The sequence below is a fragment of the Lontra canadensis genome, unplaced genomic scaffold (assembly GCF_010015895.1).
Source record: "Lontra canadensis isolate GAN:19392208 unplaced genomic scaffold, GSC_riverotter_1.0 scaffold57, whole genome shotgun sequence".
Lineage (NCBI taxonomy): Eukaryota > Metazoa > Chordata > Mammalia > Carnivora > Mustelidae > Lontra > Lontra canadensis.
Genome location: NW_022631051.1, coordinates 6,111,215 through 6,132,485, shown reverse-complemented (window position 1 = coordinate 6,132,485; position 21,271 = coordinate 6,111,215). Strand labels below are relative to the sequence as shown.

Genomic DNA, 21,271 nt, shown 5'->3' with positions numbered 1-21,271 from the left:
TGTATTTACAGAATATTTGCTGGCACTTTACAATCCTAACTTCTACAAAGACAGCTCTTGCATTAAGCAATACCTAAAGGTGACTCCTGCAACTTAACTTTTTGGGAGGAGCAGAGGGAGAGAGAATCAAGCAGGCTCCACACCCAGCATGTAACCCTATGCGGGGTTCAATCTCACAACCCTGAGATCATGACCTGAGCCCAAATCAAGAGCTGGACACTTAAACAACTGAGCCACCCAGACACCCCCACAACCTGTTTAATATACAAAGAATCCTGAAAATACAATTGCCCTATATTTTAAGACTTAAATCTTACTTAAACATAATCTGTATCTGGCTTTGGCATTTAAAAGCCTATGAAACAGTTGTCTGGCTGCAAATTAAAATGACTGGAGCTTAAAACAAATGACCATGCCAGGTATCTCCACTCCTGACCAATTAAGCCAGTATTGCAGTTCAAGCATCAGTATCTTTATTTTTTTAAGCTCTTCACATGAGTTAATGTACTACTGTAGTTGAATACCAATGCTATAAACAGAATAGTTATCTTAGTATTTCCCTGCACCTTTTTCCAAGATGGGCGTTATATACCTCTTTACACTATTGGTAGGAATGCAAACTGCCGCAGCCACTCTGGAAGTTCCTCAAACTTAAAAACAGAACTACCCTACAACCCAGAACTACCCTACAACCCAGGAACTGCAACAGTAGGTATTCACCCAAAGAATACAAAAAGACAGATTCCAAGGGGTACATGCACCCAGATGTCTATAGCATTATCAACAATAGCCCAAACTACGGGAACAGCCCAAACGTCCATCTACTGATGGAATAAGAGTGTGTGTGTGTGTGTGAGAGAGAGAGAGAGAGAGAGAGAGAGAGAGAGAGAGGCGGGAGGGGAATATTAGTCAGCCACCAAAAAGAATGAAATCTTTCATCTGCAATGATGTGAATGGAGCTAGTGTATTACGCTAAGCCAAGGAAGACAAAAGACAAATACTATGATTTCACTCACGTGAAATTTAAGAAACAAAATAAATGAACATATGGGAAAGGGGTAAAAGAAAACAAAGGAAAGGGAAGCAAACCTTAAGAGACTCTCAATGATAGCAAAGAGTTGTTCACTACAAAGAGGATGGCCTAAATAAGTGATGGGCATTAAGGGCACTTGTTACGATAAGCAGTGGGTGTTGTGTCTATTTAAGTTATGAATTACTAAATCCTTCTACTGAATAATATGCTGTATGTTAACTAGAATCTAAATAAAAATTCGAAAAGAAAAAGGATGGGTGCTATGTTAAGGAGCAACCGGAAAACAAGAGAGAGAGTTCTAGAACAAAGGAAATGAGGTAAGTAGGAGGACGTGCCTAACTAGAAGGGTAACCACCTGACCAATCAAGCTTTCTGTTACACATAAAATGTTCATCACCTTGTGGTCAAGAAAGTGATCGTAAACATAAAGAAATCTGGCAACTTCTACTTGGTTTTCAATATACCACAGAGAAATGATTATGTGAAAACTATAGGATACAAAGTTGTATGCAAAATTATGCTTAAAAAGCATTATTAGAGGGAAATAAATCAAATGTTCATATAAACTGATAATGCTGGATGCATGATTTGCCATTGCTTTTTATCTTTTTATAATTTTATTTCTAAATTCCCTAAAAATTAACATATGAACATTCCTATAATCAGAAATGTGGAACGATAAAATTTCCTTTCCTTTAAGGATATTAATGTTCAAACTTCTTCACACCAATGCCTATCAGGCTGAGCATTTCCAAGAGGCCACTGCTCCAGCACAGAACTCTCCAGAAGCATGGCTTCTAACAGTGGGCTATCAAATGTGGAACTGAAAGACCCAGCTATTCCCACTTCCATGCAAAAGTACTTTACATCTAGGTCACTAAGCAAAAGACTAGCCCTGGTGAGTGACTGATGACTACTATTTAACATAAACACACAAACCATCATAATCTGTTGAAATCAAATTCCTTTTTTTGTTTCTTGGAAAGGAAAATGACACTTAACCACATTTTTAAACAGTTTATTTATTCACGCAATAGTTTGATTTCCTTTGAAAGCTAGAAAATAAAGATCATTTATTTACCTTCTTATTTTTGTTGTTTTTCCATACGGTAAACATTGATCTTTCCCTAACTTCATATAGGTGAATTTTTAAAAAATCTATGCACACACCAAAATCACTGAAAAGGAATGTGCAAAACTCTAGGAAAACTCACTTGAATGTTTTTAAAGTGGCAGAAGATCACAATTTGGGGATCTAACCTATTAAGAACTTTTTTTTTTAATCTTACTGATAGAAGTTGTTTTCAAAGTGGTGTATTTTGAATGATTAAAATCCAAAAATAATCCCCACATCAGATAATCTCAATTTTAGGAGAATTTCTGAGCTAAGATACTTAAAGGAGAAAATAAAAATACTGTTTTTCTTTGACCAGAACTTTTGAATTTGATACATACTTTTTTCCAAGTGTCATTTCTTTTTCTTTTTTAAAGGTTAACAAACCACACACTCAGAATACAATTCTTAAATTTGTTTCTTGTAAACACAAGAATGGGCAAAAGTTAAGGTACATTAGTTATAGAATGAAATAAGGTAGTGCATTTAGCGTCACATATGAACTTAAGGCCTTAGTAACTTGATTGTGATTTCAGTATTAGCAACAGTATATTTCCCTCATGCTTACATACACGAGTAAGCAGGCAGACAAAGCAAAAATTTCTAAACATGTAAGGAACGAAGACAAACAATTTAATCTATATATTATCAGTCAATTAATACAGTTGGACTCTTTCAAAGTAACCGCTGGTAGTAAAATAATCTGACCACATTTGATACAGCAATTAAAAGAATAGAAATTAGGTCTCCTATACAATCAGAGCATCTCCCAACGTGTAAAGCAGTTAAAAAGCCCATGTACACTTTATTTACCAGATACTGCCCAGACTACAATCTACCCCAAAACCAACCTTTGCATAATGCATTTTGTAAAATGCCTATCTAAAAATACATTGTATTTCATAATATTTATTACCAATAGGGGGGAGGGTTCTAACCTAAAACACTAAAACCAAATATACATGAGTCTATTCAACAGTAGCCTGTGATACAATCTTAGGATATGAAATTTCACATACATTTATTAAATAGCATCTTATGTTCATAATTTCAGTCATGTCAAATTAGGCAATTTTTTTTTTCTACAAAGTTACCAGAAAAGACACTAAGCTAGAGTCAGGAGAGCAGATCTTCCTGTTCCAGCTCTACCTCTACCTACCTGTGAGACACAGGACAAGTTCCCTTAATTCTCAGAAAGGCCTCAGATTCCTGAACTTTAAAAAAGGGGGCTGAAATAAATGAGTTCTAAGGAGCATTCCCATAAAACGGGATTCTGCTAAATTTTTGAGAACTCAAAATTTTCAAAAAATTATAGCTATGAAATATCAAGCTTGATACTTATCATCAATAATGCTGACTTTTATAGAGAGCTTTAAGCCAAGGAATTACTGATTTTGCATTTATGGGACAAAATGCAAGATGTTTTTTCAGCATGCTTTTCCAGTTACCAGAAAGGGAGGGAAATTTTACGACGACTATAAAGCGTTGGAACAACAGTGAAAACATTACTTGTAATAGAGTGCTAGTCATGGATAGGCATTACTTGTTTGCTTTTAGTAACTTTTGTGCACAAGCCAAGAGGTTTTATAAGATACCACAGAGTACAATGACACACTACATGTGGCCTGACAAACTCAAAACATAGTCAAAATGAAAAGGCAACCAAAATAACTGTAAGGAATATTTCACTTGTTTATAAAATGTATACAGAGACCTGGGCCTAACACACTTCACTGCACCGCATCAAGTCCCAAAGTCTAGTTTCCCTTTCAGAAAGAAGTGCATCTTTTACAAAACTAACACCTATTTTCAGGAATCAAGAGTCACTTATACTGGACTGCCCTTAGTAGAAAAACTGAATATACTGTCTCTGATTCCAAACTTTTCTATGCTAGTACAAGTGAAATAAATGAAGACATAAGACCATGTGCAAGAAAGAATCAGACCTCAAAATGTGTATTTAAATTGAAAATGTTTCACATTAATAGGTAGATCTGCAAAGGATAAAGTCATTTTCCACAAAGAAAACTCCTAAGACTTGCTTAATAATTCCAAATTTCCATAAGAGAAATTTACTTTGAATGTCAGATTGAGCAGGAAAAACACCTACTTTTAAACTATTATTATGAAATGTTCTAAAATAAAAGGAGTTCTTAGGCTGGTTAAAAAGCACTGGACTAGAACCAAGGAGAATAAGTCTTCCTTGAGAATATACTAGAAGAATCAAATGCAACAGAGCCATAGGGCATACATATAAATGGACTAAAATTATAGTCTTTGTATTCTCATGGGATTTCTTTATATTATCTTGAAGACAAACTGATCTTTGAAAATCCAAAAGTAGCTTAAAATTTTATCAATCCCTTTCCTTAACAGAATGAGGATTTTTAACTATAAATACTGTAACATCTGAAAGGGATTCAATGCAAAATAAAATTATGCATCATAAATTTCAAATTACCATTCAGTGGACTCCCTGGAACCCCCGCCTAATGACACGACACACAAACAAGCTATCGAGCAAGAATCTGTTAACAGTTTTATTTTTTTTTTATGTTAAATACCATGGGACAGGATTGTAAGGATGAAAAAACTCAGTCAACTGCCTCACAAGGGATAAGAAAAATTCTGCCATGATATTAGCAAAGGTAAAGGAGAAAATTTACACTGTAAGAGGCACCATTTCCCCACAGAATACCTCTTGGCATTTCCTGAATGAGTGGGATTAGCAATCTAAATAAATCATATTTCAAGAGGAAACAGCAACAGATAAAATTTAAAGGGATTATTAAAATAACATTTACAAGACTCTGAACAATTCTTGAACTCTTATTAAAACCACAAAGAAAGAACAATTCTTTATTTATGAATTTCATAAAGGACTGAATGTGCAACTGACATCTGCTAGTGATGATCTGGTAATATACAATTTGTCCAGGAGCCGAACAGTTTGTTTTATTGTGTTTTCTAACCGTAAGAGATCATTAAAGGCAAAGCCTATATGACGCTGTACACACAAAAAAAAATGGTCACCGTGGGCCATACTACCAATGAAATGGTAGGTAAACAAATCTTTTTCTGGTCAAGAGAAAAAAAAAGAAATAGCACTCTGCATGCTTCACTCTACAAGATGAACTTCCCTAGAAAGAACCCGATGAAAATGGCTGCAATTACGACAAGAAGGGAAGGAAGAGGACTGGCGACATTATCTCTGAAGGATGCAGCTGAGGTTGATCCAGGTTTATCCGAATGTGCTACCTTTCTGAGCCTTAAGCCTTCATCCTGAAAAAAATATATGCACAAAAAGGTTTTAAAAACAAATATGCATACAGTCAAACGGCCAAGCTACAGCTCTATGGCCAGAAAGCGGATCAGCATGCACGTGGCTGCGTGGGAACAGGGATTAACTGCTAACCAGCACTAAGATGACTTTCTAGGCTGATGGAAACATTCAAACACTGGAGTCTAGTAATGGCTGCACAAGTCTATAAATTTACTAAAACTGACTGAATTGTACACTCACAATGGGTGCTTCAATGGAATATAAATTATACCTCAATAATGCCGATTCTAAAAACTAGAGCTGAAAAATGTACTCCTAAAAAAGTGAAAAATCAGATACGGATATAGTTACACAGAAGGGAAAAATGTCACTAAAATATATTAAGTAAGGAAGAGCTCTGTGCGTGCACTTATTTCCGTGGTGGCCCGTGGTATCTTTACACTGTTACCAAAGACCACCAGTAGCAAAGCTGTGGTCCAACAGGGTTATGGACACACTACAACCAGGGTGCCCACACAGCACAGGCACAAGGAGTATCTGGCCTAAGGAAAAGACAGGAATTTTACAGGATCTGGAAGAAAGGGGAATTTCAGGAAAAATTTAAAAAGCAAGTGTATTGATGAGTTCAAAGCAGGAGGTCCATGTGTGGAAGGGTCAGCACTGGGTCTCTACTGAAAAGGAGATGCCGAATCCTACTTCTTCAGAAAAACAACAAACTACAACAGCTATGGAATGTTGTATACAGAAACCAGCCCCCCCACACCCCCCACCCCCCATCAGAGACTATGCCCCTGGACTGGAAAGGGAGGCTACTTCTCTGTGTCAGTGACTCAGATCCTCTAGACAAGAGTGGGCTGCTGCTCAGTTCTTACTGGTATGATTTCACACAGCAAAGTTTTTGACAGTGTGATTTTACAGGACAAGGTTTCTCAGTAAGAAAGCAATAGTCACTCAAAATAGAAGGTTGTTATGACACTTTACCAGTCACAGTGTGATCCTGGGGGAAATACTGATACCTGTTACCTAGGCAACTGGCTTTATCTGTGTCCAACATCTCAACCAGATGAATGAAAGGACAGATTTTTACTTCCTTAGTGCAAGCTCATTTTTATTTTCTCACACTGATTTCTCTAGTATGCTTACTAATGCCAAATGAATTACAGAATCCACCTCAGGTCATACTTTTTTATTTCCAATTACTGGATTTTCTGAGGGTTGCTGGGGTTTTTTAGTCTTATTTTTCATTAGTCCTATGTGAAGAAAAAATTATTCTCAATCCCATCGAGAACTTTAAACAATACTCCTAGTGATTCTGATTTACTGGGTCTGGAGTGGACCCGTATTTTTAAAAAGCTCACTAGGAGATTCAGATGAACAGTCTGGATTAAGAAACACAGGACTAAAGAAATAAAAAGGAACAGTGATAAATTATGATGGGTCTTATGCATGAAATGTTAATAAAGCACCTGAAATTGATCCTACAGGCCAGTAGCCTTCAAGGTTCTTTTGTCTTGTAAACAGCAAAACACTCTTTCAAATAACATCTCCTACAAAACATCAGCCAAAAAATAAAAAGGAGATAGCAGCACCCAAATCTCACCTCTCTCCCTGTCCACTCTTCCTATATTCCAGCCCTGCCCTACTTATGGCATTCCTACCATTTCCACTTCTCCCCCTCCTGCCAAGAAACAAACAGTGGCTTTTTGTCATGTTAAGGAGCCCATCTTTATCAAAGAACAGAACTGTGCCATAGAAGTCATGGCAGATAAAGTAGAGGTAACAAAAAGAGCATCCTTAAAAATCTATGGTGTATGGATATTAGTGTGAAATGAAGATAATCGTTCCACTATCCCAAGAGGTGCTGGGGGCCTCTGAGGGGTACTATGAAACAGGAAGAGATAAACAATTATTTCAACACAGATCAATTCAAGATACAGTGCCTGTGATTCAGAGTATATGTAGTTTCTGTATACATTTAACAGATGGAAGAATCAAATGTAGATTAAGCCCCTTAATTTAGGTTATTTACTTATGTATATTTTTGTATCATCTACTTTGACGGCAATTTAAAGGTATTCAGGTCTTGAAATAATTACTGTCAAGACAAATTATTAATAAACCCCACACATATTCAATTAGTCCTCATTCACCAGTTCATCCATTTATTCACCCAAATGTAAGAATGACTACTATATGCATGTACTATGAATGCAAAAATGAATGAGCACAGGTCCCTGCCTCTAAAGAACTACCGCCCACTAGAGGGAGAAAGACCTCCAACAGACAGGAGCAGTTAAGATGACAGAGGTTTCATGGAAACCAAGGAGAGAGCATTCCAAAACCATATTTCTTTTCTTCTGGGAGGAGAGAGCCCTAGAAAAGGTTATAGTGAAAAGATGACAAGAACCAAGGAACCAAGAGACAATCATACATGTATAATGGGTTTATAAGGGTAGGAATGGGATTTCACAGCGAAATCAGTCAGAAGGAAGAACTCACACTAAAGCAAAAAAGCTATCATTAACAGAGGGGACTCTTCAGGATACTCTAGTCCAACATTGTCCAATATAAAAATAAGCTTCCAACGTGGGCCACCCATGTACTTTGAAATTTTCTAATAACACATTAAAAAGGTAAAAAGAAAATGGTAAAATTAATTCTAATAATAAAATTAAATCCAATATAACCAAAATATTATTTCAATATGTAATAATACAAAAAAAGGTATTTTTTTTGTACTGAGTCTAAGCAATCAATTGGGTGTTTTGCACTCACAACACATGTCACTTCAAACTTACATTTCAAGTGCTCAACAGCCACGTATGTCCCTACGCTATATGGGGATAGAACCATTTAAGGCAAGTCATATGACTAGGGCACAAAATGTAAAGGCCATAAAAATGTAAAAAAACGAGAGAGGAAGCTAGCAATGCCACCGGCTAGATCACAAAAAACTAGGGCATCTACTAGGAAAGGAACTTGCAGGCAAAGAGAAGCCTTCGTAAAACTAGAGGCAAGAGTGGGGAGCAAAAGCTAAGACATAATAAAATTAGGGAAAATGAGAAATGACCATGGATAAATTTAAAAACTGATGGATAACATGGCCTAATATTCACATATCTTATGCCTTCATTTAAATCAACTTATCTTCAAAAACAACTTACTCTCAGGTGTCGATTTTCTTCTGATAGTTTCATCATTTCTCCCTGAAGTCTTTTACATTCTTCCATGAGTTTCCTTGTTTCGGTATCATTGAGTGAAACACTATGTGGTTTTGGCATGGGTCCATCTTGTTTAGAGGCATTCAGTGGAACAGTTTTGCTAGGTTCCAGATCATTCTGTATTACAAAGATAGTGGCACTTTTTTAAATGACCAAATCTCCTTTAGATTTTAAACAAATTCAAGTTGAAATTCCATACCCTTCTTTTCCAAAAAATCATTTAAATGGAAGTTTCTGAGGTTATGATTTCATTAATAAGAACTTTTTAAAAATACCCAAGGTTACAGTCATCTGTGAATAATTTTAGCAGGACTAAATCAATAAAGGTCAGAAAGAGAAGTCAAAAAAGGCACCCCACTCCCTCCTCTACTCCCAAAACCCTTTACACTTACCTCTACCATAGCACTTATCATATATCATATAATAATGTATTTCTGACGTTCCTTCCTACAGTACTTCAAATTCTGGGAAAGCAAGAGTCATTCCTTTCTGTATTTATGGTTTGTGGATATAGGTGTGCTAAAAACCAGTGCTAAAACCCAGCACTTTGGCCAAGAGTAGTTATTCAATGAAAGTATGCTGAATGACGCCAACCAAAATCCAAATATGACAGTCATTTTCAGTGCTCTGATTCTGTAATTCAAATGAGATTCTGTGGGGGTAGGGGGATATTATAGTAATAATTCCAATGATATTACAAGACTACCTAAGAAAAACTTAAAACCTGACTTCTATTAATGGGAAAAAATACCCAGGATATAAACATAGAAGGGAAATAATAAATATAAACATATCATGGTTTAAAAAAAAAAAAAAAGGAGGTGGTAAGGGAGTTAATTACATGTTCTTAAACTCATACATAAATAATTCTTTCAAATCATCACCAACACTGTTTGCTTTAATTCATGAAATTCCATATGGAATCACAGTAATACTTAGACACTTTTAAAACTGTGAGCCCTAAAACTGCAATTCTTACCAATATTCACCCAATACAGATAAATATCTAGGGCAGTGCCTAAGTAAGTGTCCCAGGGCCTGTGGTCTCAAGTGCTTCAATGTCCTTTACCTGAATGTCATTTATACCAGCACCTGCAACTAGTCATCTCTTCAACTAAAAATTTACTTGCTAGAAATTTAATATTATTTTTAACTGCTTTATTCAGGTATAAACTTCTAACAAAAACATTTCCAAAATCAACCTCATGGCATTCCACAGAACTCAATAATAGGTTACACATCTACCACACCATCTCAGGTCCCAAATTTATATTAAGTGTAAATAATTGTTAGTTCAAGGGGCAAAACTAGTACCTCTTATGAAGGGAATGTGATTTCACCACTATGCTTACACCCATGTAAAAACAGTAATGTTATAATGAGGTTCTAATGTACAACACTATACTATTTGACTGTCAACATTCAGATTTTTTCGTTTTTCTTCAGAAGCCTCTCAGCTGTGAAGAGTTTTAAGAAGCCCACTTCTAATTTCTTTCTCTGAGTTGTCCTCTTACTAGCTTTCTTGTTCTTCACCCTACCTTCCCCTATTCTGACCAATTCCATCTCTATCCGTAAAAATCTGTTTCAAATATATTTTGCTCTCCATTAATATTCTTTCTTAATACTCCTCTTAATAGTAATTAGAATTCATTTCAAAATGATTCTTCAAGTGTGCTCCAATTCCAACCTAGAACAAGTCCAAATTTGTAAAAAGAGAGCAGCTCACTGTCTTTTTCTAAAGGATGAAAGCAACAGTCAACAATATGGCAACTAAGGAATCCTCAGGTTCTGATTATGAAATTGGGAAAAAAATATATACTCAAAACCAGAAAGCTGATTAAAAAATCAAGAGGCGATACATGAGGCCAACAAGTGAAGATAAAAAAAAATAAAAATGAGAAATCATCAACTCCTCACAATTAGCTTATTTTTAAATGAACTCTTGAAATTCCAGAAAATTCAGAATTATCAGAGGGAAACTACCCATCTCATCAACCCAACCCAAGTGTTATTTATGTATTACTTTCAATATTTTCTCATATGCACATTTTATAAAATCAGCATACACTAACATTTTCTTCTTTATCCATTTGTATGTTCATCTTTTAATTATCATTTTAAGTGACATGGTATGTCATTAAATATTCTATTCTGTGCGTAAACAAAACAACTTAACAATCACTCTTTTTAGACATTTCATGGGTAGCTTCCCACTCTTTGGGATTTTAAATAACATGTCAACAAATATCTTCTTATGGTTGACAGAATTAGATTTTTCCTTTTCACTGAAATTTTTCTTAATGTTATATTCTTTATAACAAAAAGGAAATGTCATAACCAATTTGTGAGGCATAAACATAAAGGCTAGAATGCAAAACATACAGTGAAGCTTAAAAACACATTTCAACAGTGACTCAAGCAAACATGAAACAAGTTACTTGGGAGTACACTTCTGTCAAGTACTATTTAGGCTCCCTACAAACCAGTCAACATACATAGCAGATGCAATGAAATCTAATTTATTTGTGTATATTTAAAGTATAAGCATATATAACCTAACTTAACTGGGGGATAAAAGGGGGAGTTAGGTAGGGGGCTGAGTCATACATATAGTAACCATCTGAAAAGTCTGAAGGGAACACTAAGGCTGCTGGGACTTTAAATGCATACTTCCATTCAGGAGCTCCGTTACTGAGGTTTGGCTCCAGGAAAACAGCTCGTTCTTGAGAGCTGCTTTAGGCTGGTCCATAAAGAGGAAAGCGGTCGTTCTGAGAACCATGAAATAAGCAAACTAGAGGGATTCAACATGCTGTGACTCTTAGAAAACTGATGAATAGTAACACTGTATTACATTAAATTTACACTGCAACTAGAGTAAATGGGAAGGTCAAGGCCACAATATCAAGACAAAAAAATATTTCACAACTTGTACGTTTTCCACTATTTTATATTATTTAGCCTATCTGCAATAATCCCTTTCCATCCATAAACTGAATTTACTTCTTTATTCTTCTTTAACAGCCATCAGAATTTCAATTCCAATATTCTAAATTACCCCTGTTGGGGGTAATTAGGAAACAAGAGCAAGGGATTGAAAACAGAAGGGACAAGGCAAAATGTAAGGCAAAACTGGTTTTTGCAATAAAGCCTTGTGAAGGCCAAGCCTTGAGCTAAGGAACAGAATTATGAGGCTACATTCCTGTGACTATAATGAGTAAGGGATGTAAATGAACATGAAGGCAGAGCAGCACCTGGTTGGCTCAGTCGGTGGAGCGTACTACTCTTGATCTTAAGACTGTGAGTTCAAGCACCACACTGGGTGGTAACTTAAAAATAAAATCTTCAAAAAAGATGTTTTAAAGTCTATAAAGGAAATTATGACTAAAACTAAGGGCTGTGGCATGAAATTGTTATAGGCATAATAAGGCCTTGACCTGGGAAGAGATAGTATTTGAAAAACAAGGTTACTGGAGACTTAATTTCACTCTTAAAAAACCAATTTACTGTTTCTGTAGAATCATGATTCCCAGAAATAAGTAACTAAAATAAAAGTATCAGACATTTAGATAAAGATCAGATTTTTTTAAGCCTCAGTTACATATTCTCTGTAACACTAAATCAAAGTATAAGCAAACTGTTCAAACTGTAGGGTTCCTCAAGTATATAGTAAGCAAAAAAATGGTAAAGGGAATCATACAGCACCCATTACACCACCCAGAAGTCATTACTGACATGCTGTCATCTTAAGTAGATGTTAAGCACACACATGTACATGCACGTGCACATGCATGCGCACGCACACGCACAAGTTCAACTATGACCTAAGACCTTTAGGGTTTAACCACATATTCTCCTACCCTGGGGCACTGTAAATAATGATAGTTAAAGAGGGGTTACCATTATCTGTGTTTGATAACAAAATAATAATTCCATTTATCTTTTTTTAAATATATATGAACAAATACTTGCCTGGAGATCAATGTTTGCCAGCTCCTACCTTTACTGCTATACCTGCTACTCTACTCGAATAAGCTCTTAACTCCTTTATTTATTTATTTTTTTAATTTAACACACAGAAATCACAAGTAGGCAGAGAGGCAGGCAGAGAGAGAGGAGGAAACAGGCTCCCCGCTGAGCAGAGAGCCCGATGCAGGGCTCGATCCCAGGACCCTGAGATCATGACCTGAGCTGAAGGCAGAGGCTTTAACCCACTGAGCCACTCAGGTGCCCCTCTTAACTCGTTTTTAAAGAATGCTCCCAAAATCCCAATGACAGAAAAAATCATACCAACTTCATAACTTCATAATGTAAACTCTTAATTTGTCCTGCTCACTGCTGAGATTTTAAGTGCTCAATTTGCTTTTTTAGAACAGAGAATAGTTTCTGTGCCTGATTTTTAAGTGATCTGTGGTTCTACTGTATTTTTTAAACACAGCTGAAAATTTCAATTCTATCTACTTCATATAATATACTCATAATATATGTGCTAGGTAAACTACATTAATATAACCAGTAACACTAGAAAACTCCTATGGCTGTTAGCTCCCTAAAACAAACCTTCTGCTTCTCCTGTTTGAACACACTGAGTCCCCTGGGATCATTCTTCGTATTATAACTGCCAGTTGTTGGAACTGTGTTGTTGATGCTGCTTATTGAAGTGACAGCTGGAGCAGTCCCTGGTGGAGTTATACCCTGAGGTGGCATGGGAAACATATTCTCAGATTCACATCAAACTGATTTCTCCTGCATGTACTGGGAATGACTAACACAGAAATCATTAGGCTCTTAGACATTCACATTTTATTCTATAAAAATATATTATATATAAGATAAAACACTAATAATAACGATGTTAAAGCAAAAAGTACAAAAGTTTTCATAGCTTTTTATATTATTTCCCAAACGATATGCACTATGATCAATTTGCATTATGCTAATTAAATGTATAAATCTTATTAAATTTATGCTCGCCTCATGCTGTCCTAAAATGAACATGTTCTAATTTTGTAGCTCTAATTTCTGTTGCTAATCAATGCTTGTCAATATCTGAAAAGCAAGCACTTCCTATTTTCTTATCTTTGGTAATACTCAACCTGAACAATTTTAAGTTAAATGAATTTTTCTCTCTTGAGATTCAACAAATACATTACTTTATAAGCCTCTCCTGTACTCAACAACACCCACCCCCAAATGCAGACACACACACACACACCCTTTCCCAGGACCAATAAACTTAAAGATGCATAGAACATTCTAGTATATCAGTTTCTCCATAGTTCTCTTCCTATCTTCTCAAATTCCTTTAATACAAGTGAAAATAATTGGATACCAAAATGTTGATACACCCTTTAAAATAACACTTAGTGATATTCAGGTCAATGTATATAGACTATGAGAACTCCATTTCACTTAATAATGCACTGTCCCCAATCTGTTCCTTGTCTCAACACAAAACAATGTATATATTTAATCATAAAGGTTCTTTGTATACATAAGACCACTGAAATTCCTTGTTGACAACCCATCAGTCAAGATAAATTGGTATTTTTTTCCTAGAAAATATGTCATCAACACACATTAGGATGGAGGGCATAAATGAAATGCAATATATTTTAAGAAATATGGAAAATTTCAAGTAGAACCGGAGGCCTCAAAATAAACAAAAAAAATTTTTAATTGAACACAAAGAATTAAACAGGTGATAAAACACCATAAAATAACAAGTTAATTAAAACCACATTCAATCCTGGAAAAAAACACTACCACTAAATACACATTAGATTTCATAATACAGAGTTGATAGTAACTAAAAAAAGCTAATAATTCCAAGAATACAACTTTGCAAAAATAGAGCAGTCAACACTTTAGTATCATCTGCCTCCAGCTCTCAACAGCCCAGGGAACACGCTGAGCGGCACTTGTTACTAGTACTGAACACAACTCCACTGAAGACTCCATGGGCCATTAATTTACTGACATATATCCAAAAACCTGCTGTTTCCCTAGGACTAGAGTGACCACGAATTTTAGTATGCTTAAGAACAGTATTAGTTAATGCTTGGTCTTAGAATAATTATTAACAGTACCTCCATTTATTTAAAAAAGGGGGGGGAGGTTTCCTGGAATCCTAAATCACTCCATCTATGATGCAAATCAAAGAATTATTTCCCCAAAAGAGCCCACTCTAATGATGATTCAAAATGTTAGAACTGTTTTGAAAAAAAAAAAAAAAAAGATTTCTTTAAATTATAAAAATTTTAAAAGCAAGAACTCAACCACTATACTTCTAGACCTGGCATCTTTTTTACCCTGACAACCACAAAACTTCAATGTTTTGCTTATATGTTCAGTATCAAGGTCCTGAAAACTTGAAGAAATCAACAAAATAGTAACATATCCTTTTCTATAGTTCTTAAGAACATGTAAATACCTCAACACTAACAGCCTACCTAAAAAGATCCAGAACCTCAAATAGGTTAAGATACACTTAACCTAACGTAATTGAATTAAACGCCTATCTACTTCTTTTGGGGGGGGGGTGAGGAGGACCTGGGAGCAGGAGTGAGAGAGTGGGATGGGGTGGTTAACATAAGCCCAATTTCTCTCAACACAAACATTATACCTAATAAACGTAAGAATGACAAAATAACATTACTCAATCCTAAATAAATTAATGAATCTAAACTATAGTTTCTCAATTTTGACCGTATTGATGTTTGGGGCAGATAATTCTTTGTTGTGAGGGTTGTCGCACCCACTGCCAGTGCTCAGCAATATCCCTGGCCTCTACCAACCAGATGCCTTTAGAACCTCTCCCTCCTAGTTGTCACAACCAAAAATGTCCCCAGACGTTGACAAATGTACCCTCAAGGGCAAAATTACCCCTGGTTGAGAACCACTCATTCACACACTGCACACCAACCATCACTAACTTCACAAAAAAAACCAAAAACAAACAAAAAAAAAACCCTGACATCATATATTGAGAGAATTTATCACCACCTACAAAGCAGTCTTGCCTCTCCCCGCCTCCAGTGAAAATAAATCAAAATCTAATCAAACTTCTAGATCCAACTTTAGAATATACCAAAACAAGAAAAATTAAATGACACCACAAGGATGTAATCAGCAAATCTAGTCTACAGGGAAAGTCTACAGGACAAACTCAGTTTCTTCAATAAAAATCTGAAAAAGAAAAACAGAAAGGGAATCTACAGATTAAGAGATTCAGGAAATGTATCATCCAAAAAGCAGTATGTGGACTTTATTCTGATCTCAATTCAAACAAACTGCAAAAAAAATTTTTTAAATGACATTTGTGAGACAAATTTGAATCTGCCTACAGAGTTTGATATTAATATTATAAGCTTTTAAAAGTTTGTTGTCAAGGATGCAGAGAAAGGGGAACCCTCTTACACTGTTGGTAGGAATGCAAGCTGCTACTGCCACTCTGGAAAACAGTATGGAGGCTCCTCAGAAAGTTAAAAATAGAGCTACCCTATGACCCAGCAATTGCACTACTGGGTATTTACCCTAAAGATACAAATGTAGTGAATCCAAAGGGCACATGCACCCGAATGTTCATAGCAGCAATGTCCACAATAGCCAAACAATAAAAAGAGACCAGATGTCTATCAATAGATGAATGGGTAAAGAAGATGTGGTGTGTATATATATACAATGGGTATATATTATTCAGTGATCAAAAAAAAAAAAAAATAAAATCTTGCCATTTGCAACATGGATGGAACTAGAGGGTATTATGCTGAGCAAAATAAGTCAATCAGAGAAAGACAATTATATGATTTCACTCATATGTGGCATTTAAGAAACAAAACAGAGGAGCACTGAGAAGGGGAGGGAAAAATAAAACCAGATGAAATCAGAGAGAGAGACAAACCACAGGCAACAAAACTGAAGGTTGCTGGAGGGAAGAAGGGGTAGACGGACGGGGTAACTGAGTGATGGGCATAAAGGGCACATGGTGGAATGAGCACTGGGTGTTATATAAACTGATTCACTGAATCTTATGATTCACTGAACTCTGCCTCTCAAACTACTGATACACCATATGCTAATTAATTGAATGTAAATTAAATTAAACTAAAAATAAAAGGCTTAATTACAGTATTGTCAGTAATTTTTTCCTTTTTTCAAAGTTCTTATCTTTGAATAATATATATCAAAACAATTCCAGATAAAATTGTATCTTGTTTTGCCTTACAACAATACGTGGGATGAAAAGTGAGAGGGCTGGTTAGATGAATTAAGATTAACCATAAACTGATCATTATTAAAACTGGTCATGGGTTCACAGGAGTTCACTGTACTTTCCTAAGTGTTTAAAGATCCTCCAAATAAAATGTTTTAAAAAATCATAATCTTTAACACTTATTCCTTACCATTTAATCAGGTAGTAACTACACCACAAGCCCAAGCAGTTCAATTAACGGAAATACACTCTGTAACTAGTTCATCTAGGCTCAGAATCAGTCTCTGGTGTACTCTGAAATTATACTGAATAGACTTTGGGTTCCTAATAATACTTGCTCTGAAAAGATTCCAAGGCCAAACAATTTCTGCTCATGCTCCATGGTATAGACTCCAGAAACTCCATTCAGTATTTATTCAAGCCCTTTAACAGACCCAAAACCGCGAAAGGATTACTAGGTACCATACCCGTATGTAGGTACACCTGCTACTCTCCTCTATGGGGTGCTTAAAATGGCCAGGCACAACTATCATAGCAATATCATTTCCATCGACTTCCAGTTTGGTTTTTTTACTCTTAATCAATAATATCAGATACTTGGGTGAACCCTTTTCAGAGTATAATCTCAAACTGTCTGCTATACGGAGTATAACCGAAGTCCAGATGAAAGACAGTCACAGCTCTAACCATGTTAAAGAAACGTAAAAGATGACATAACCCTGAGTGAGAAAATATCCAGATGCATTTCTACTCAATTTTACTTCACAGAATATATCCAAAGAAAATGAAAACACTACATCAAAGAGTTATCTGCATCCCCTATATTCACCACAGCACTATTTATAATAACCAAGACAAGGAAACAGCCTAAGTGGCCACGGACCAATGAATGAATACAGAAGTTCTGGTTAGGAAATCCTGCCATCTGTGCCAATATGAATGGACCCCCAAAGGCACTATGCTAAATGAAGTAAGTCGGAGAAAGACAAATACTATACAATTTATATGCGGAATCTAAAAAAATAAAAAATAAAAACAAACCTATGGAAAAGGAGATCAGATCTGTGGTTACCAGAGGCAAAGGAAAAGAACATGGGGGAACTGGCTGAAGGTGGTCAAAAGGTGTAATACTTCCAATCATGACACAACTTAAGTCCTGGGGATATAATGTACAACATGATGACTATACCTAACACAGGTATATGGTATATTTGAAAGTTAAGACAGTAAATCCTCAGAGTTCTCATCCCAAGGAAAAAAAACTTTTTTTCCCTTTTTTATATCTAAATGGCATACTTAACTAAACTAAGCAAGCTATTAGCTTTCTGGCAGCACAGGCAAAAGAGAAAGTAAACTCCAAACGGGAAGCATCAATATGCCAGTGAACGCTCACTTTCTAGTAAGAACATACGCATTCACATTTTTTATTTTTGGCAAATATTTCAACATTCCTTTAAAAGGGGATTAAAAGACACAATAAAAAGTACCACTCAGGGACTCTTTCATTTCAGCTTATTCTACAAGAGTAACAAAATAATTGAGCACAGGTATTTATCTAAGCTGTGAATTTCCTTTTCAAGAGGGCAAATGGCTTCCAGATCAAGGCAACAGTCATGTCAGAGTGTAACCTAACTGTACTCACCATTTCTATTTACCCGTTTTATTTTATATATTAAGTCACCAAAAGGAAAAACCTACTTAGCTTTTTCAAGTCCCTCCAACAAACCACAGAAAAAGATTAAAATCTGCATTGCAAAAGAATAGGGTTAAGTGACCACAACTCATTCTATACATTCACAGACAACTTTCTAAACTGTACACATATATTCCTCAGTCTTTCAAATTGTATTTGCCTGACATTAATCAAAAAGCAACACAGAAATTATTTACTAAGAAATAAAATCAGATGGATTTTGGCCAAAATCAACAGTAAACAAAATACCTGGGAATAGGCAAACTTGGAATAAACTGCTTGTCCATGTAAATTGAATCTTTTATCCCCAGGCTACGGGTATACAGTTGTCAAAAAGTGGTTTATGCCTATTATTTAATTGTATTTATGCATGTGTGTATCATTCTAAAGAACTTGAACTTATTTAAAAGTGTCAAAAAAACTGGGAGAATTAAATGGTTCTTCTCCATCATGAAGACTGTATCTGAAAGTATTTTTCTTCTTGAGTGGACAAAATATTCTAAAATGAAAAAAGCATATCAAGTTCTTTTTAAACCTAAGTAAGCACTGTGTCTTAAAATGTGGAATAGCATTTTCACACATTCCCAAAAGGCCAAAAACAGAAGCAAAATTAATCTCAAAGTAAATGAGAACTTAATAGCTCCAATCTTCTCCCATTTTCCTACTTACCAATTTATCATTTTCATTGGGCATTTCAAATACACATCTCAATTTAGAATCCATTAATTCATCAGGTTTTGCCTCTTTCCACTAAAAACAAACAAAACCAACATGAGACAGAGCAAGTTTAACGGTGACAAAAAGGTTTCACACCTCAAGGGACAACCAATAGGTTTCACATCAGGGGACTGAGGCTGTTTGGAGCAAAGGTGGAGTCTGTGGCTCAGGCAGGACACAGAGCAGCACTCCGAACTGAAGACCCTACCCCTCTTATCTGGCAATATAAATATAAATATATAATCCTCAAGAAACCTACTATCACCATCTGTTAAAATCACACTAACATCTCTAGAGACTGAAGGGCTTTCTTCCTCGCAGTAGCATTTCTAAACTGTTTCTAAGAAATACTATTTCAAATTTCTTTCATTCTTGAAATTAAGTCAGAATTATCTATAATTAACAGATTTACGTATTTTTAAATTAAAAATTAGCTTTCTCAAATAAGGACTGTACAAAACCCACATTTTCAACAACATCCCTCAAAATAAATTCCATTCCACCGCTATACTTACCACAGCTTCCATATCTGAAGTGTTTGGTGGAGCAAAAATTGTCTGTACCATAAACTTGTGTTTACTCTTCTCATTGGGATCATAGTCAAAAGGCTGGAGCATTACTAAATAAGAAGAAAAAAAACACATTGCTTTGTTTCTTCTGCATTTGCTTATCATCCCTACTACTTAATTAACTAATATGCAAACTTAAAGAAAACCAGGAAGGGTTCAAGAAACCTAATCCTGGATTGGTTACATTAAGGATCCAGAATCAACTTTATGGTTTCCAACTATTTTAACAACCCACAAAATAAACAGCTACTTAAAAAATAAATATAAATCTATGACTGCCTCCTCTAAATTAAAGTTTGGGAAAATTTTCAAAATGTTGCCAACATTAACTATTATAATACCTATAAACTCAGATTAAAATCTAGTAAACTATCTATTAAAACCAGTTATAAATACAAGGCTTCATTTAGTATTTAGTGATAATATCTTTTAGAATCAAACAGCAGGGATACATAGAGGAGAATTTAAAAGTTAACTTCAAAACTCAATACATTTTAGTGTTCTAATAAAACTAATTTTTCAAAAATAGATTTTAAATATCTATTCAAGAAGTTTATCAATCTGTTTAAATCTCATTCTAAGAAAACAAAGTATAGGTGCGCCTGGGTGGCTCAGTTGTTAAGCGTCTGCCTTCAGCTCAGGTCATGACCCCAGGATCCTAGGATCGAGCCCCACATTAGGCTCCTGCTCAGCGGGAAGCCTGCTTCTCTCTCTCCCACTCCAGCTGCTTGTGTTCCCTCTTTCACTGTGTCTCTCTCTGTCAAATAAATAAATAAAATCTTAAAAAAAAAAAAAGTATATAAGGAAGAGGTATACTCTGATCATTTCCAGAAATTTTCTAGCATCCCAGTAATTATATTCAAATTTTTCTAAGCACTCAAGATTTTCAGTAGCCTCTAAAAGAGGATTTTTAGGGGTTCCTTGTAACTAGAGGTGATAAAAAACTTTTATTAAATTTATATTACAAAGACTATAAGAACAAATCTAGTTACACAAAATATATATACATATGGTACTATACAAATTATTCCCCTAATATGTAAATGATTTCTAAGATATATCTTTTATACATGTATATCAACACTTTCAAAAAGACAAATGCAATTAAGCAAATGTGAGAAATAGCAATTACATAAGAAAATCCTATTCTAAGTGTATCTGAGATGCCCATAACTCCCATCATGGCTAAAAAAATTTTTGAAGGGGCAAATACAAAGCAGAAAAAAATGCACAGGATAAATGCTTCGGAATCCACATGAAGCCCAGTGAATGTCCATTAATGCCCTCACTAAGCCATCACTGCAGGGTCATCAATAGGAACTGAATAAGAAGAAAACTTAAAACATGACTGATTGTGATTTTATGACAATTATATTCTAAGTTATTGCAGACCATATAAGAATTAAACAATCTTAAAAAAATATATAAA

General features: G+C 35.3%; 1 protein-coding gene across 2 annotated transcripts in view; it reads right to left on the bottom strand.

The window, feature by feature from the left end:
- Positions 1-2,547: 2,547 nt before the first annotated feature.
- VAPA (VAMP associated protein A) overlaps positions 2,548-21,271 on the bottom strand; it is a 42,358-nt gene continuing 23,634 nt past the window's right edge. Inside the window, exons 3-7 of one of the 2 annotated variants that reach the window (XM_032875765.1) lie at positions 19,789-19,892; positions 19,226-19,306; positions 13,209-13,343; positions 8,595-8,768; positions 2,548-5,429 (exon numbers count right to left, since the gene is read on the bottom strand). In XM_032875765.1, coding sequence (XP_032731656.1) covers positions 5,271-5,429; positions 8,595-8,768; positions 13,209-13,343; positions 19,226-19,306; positions 19,789-19,892 — 653 coding nt within the window. In that variant the 3' untranslated portion in view covers positions 2,548-5,270. The remainder of the gene's footprint in view (positions 5,430-8,594; positions 8,769-13,208; positions 13,344-19,225; positions 19,307-19,788; positions 19,893-21,271) is intronic. The other variant, XM_032875766.1, reaches the window with a different exon arrangement.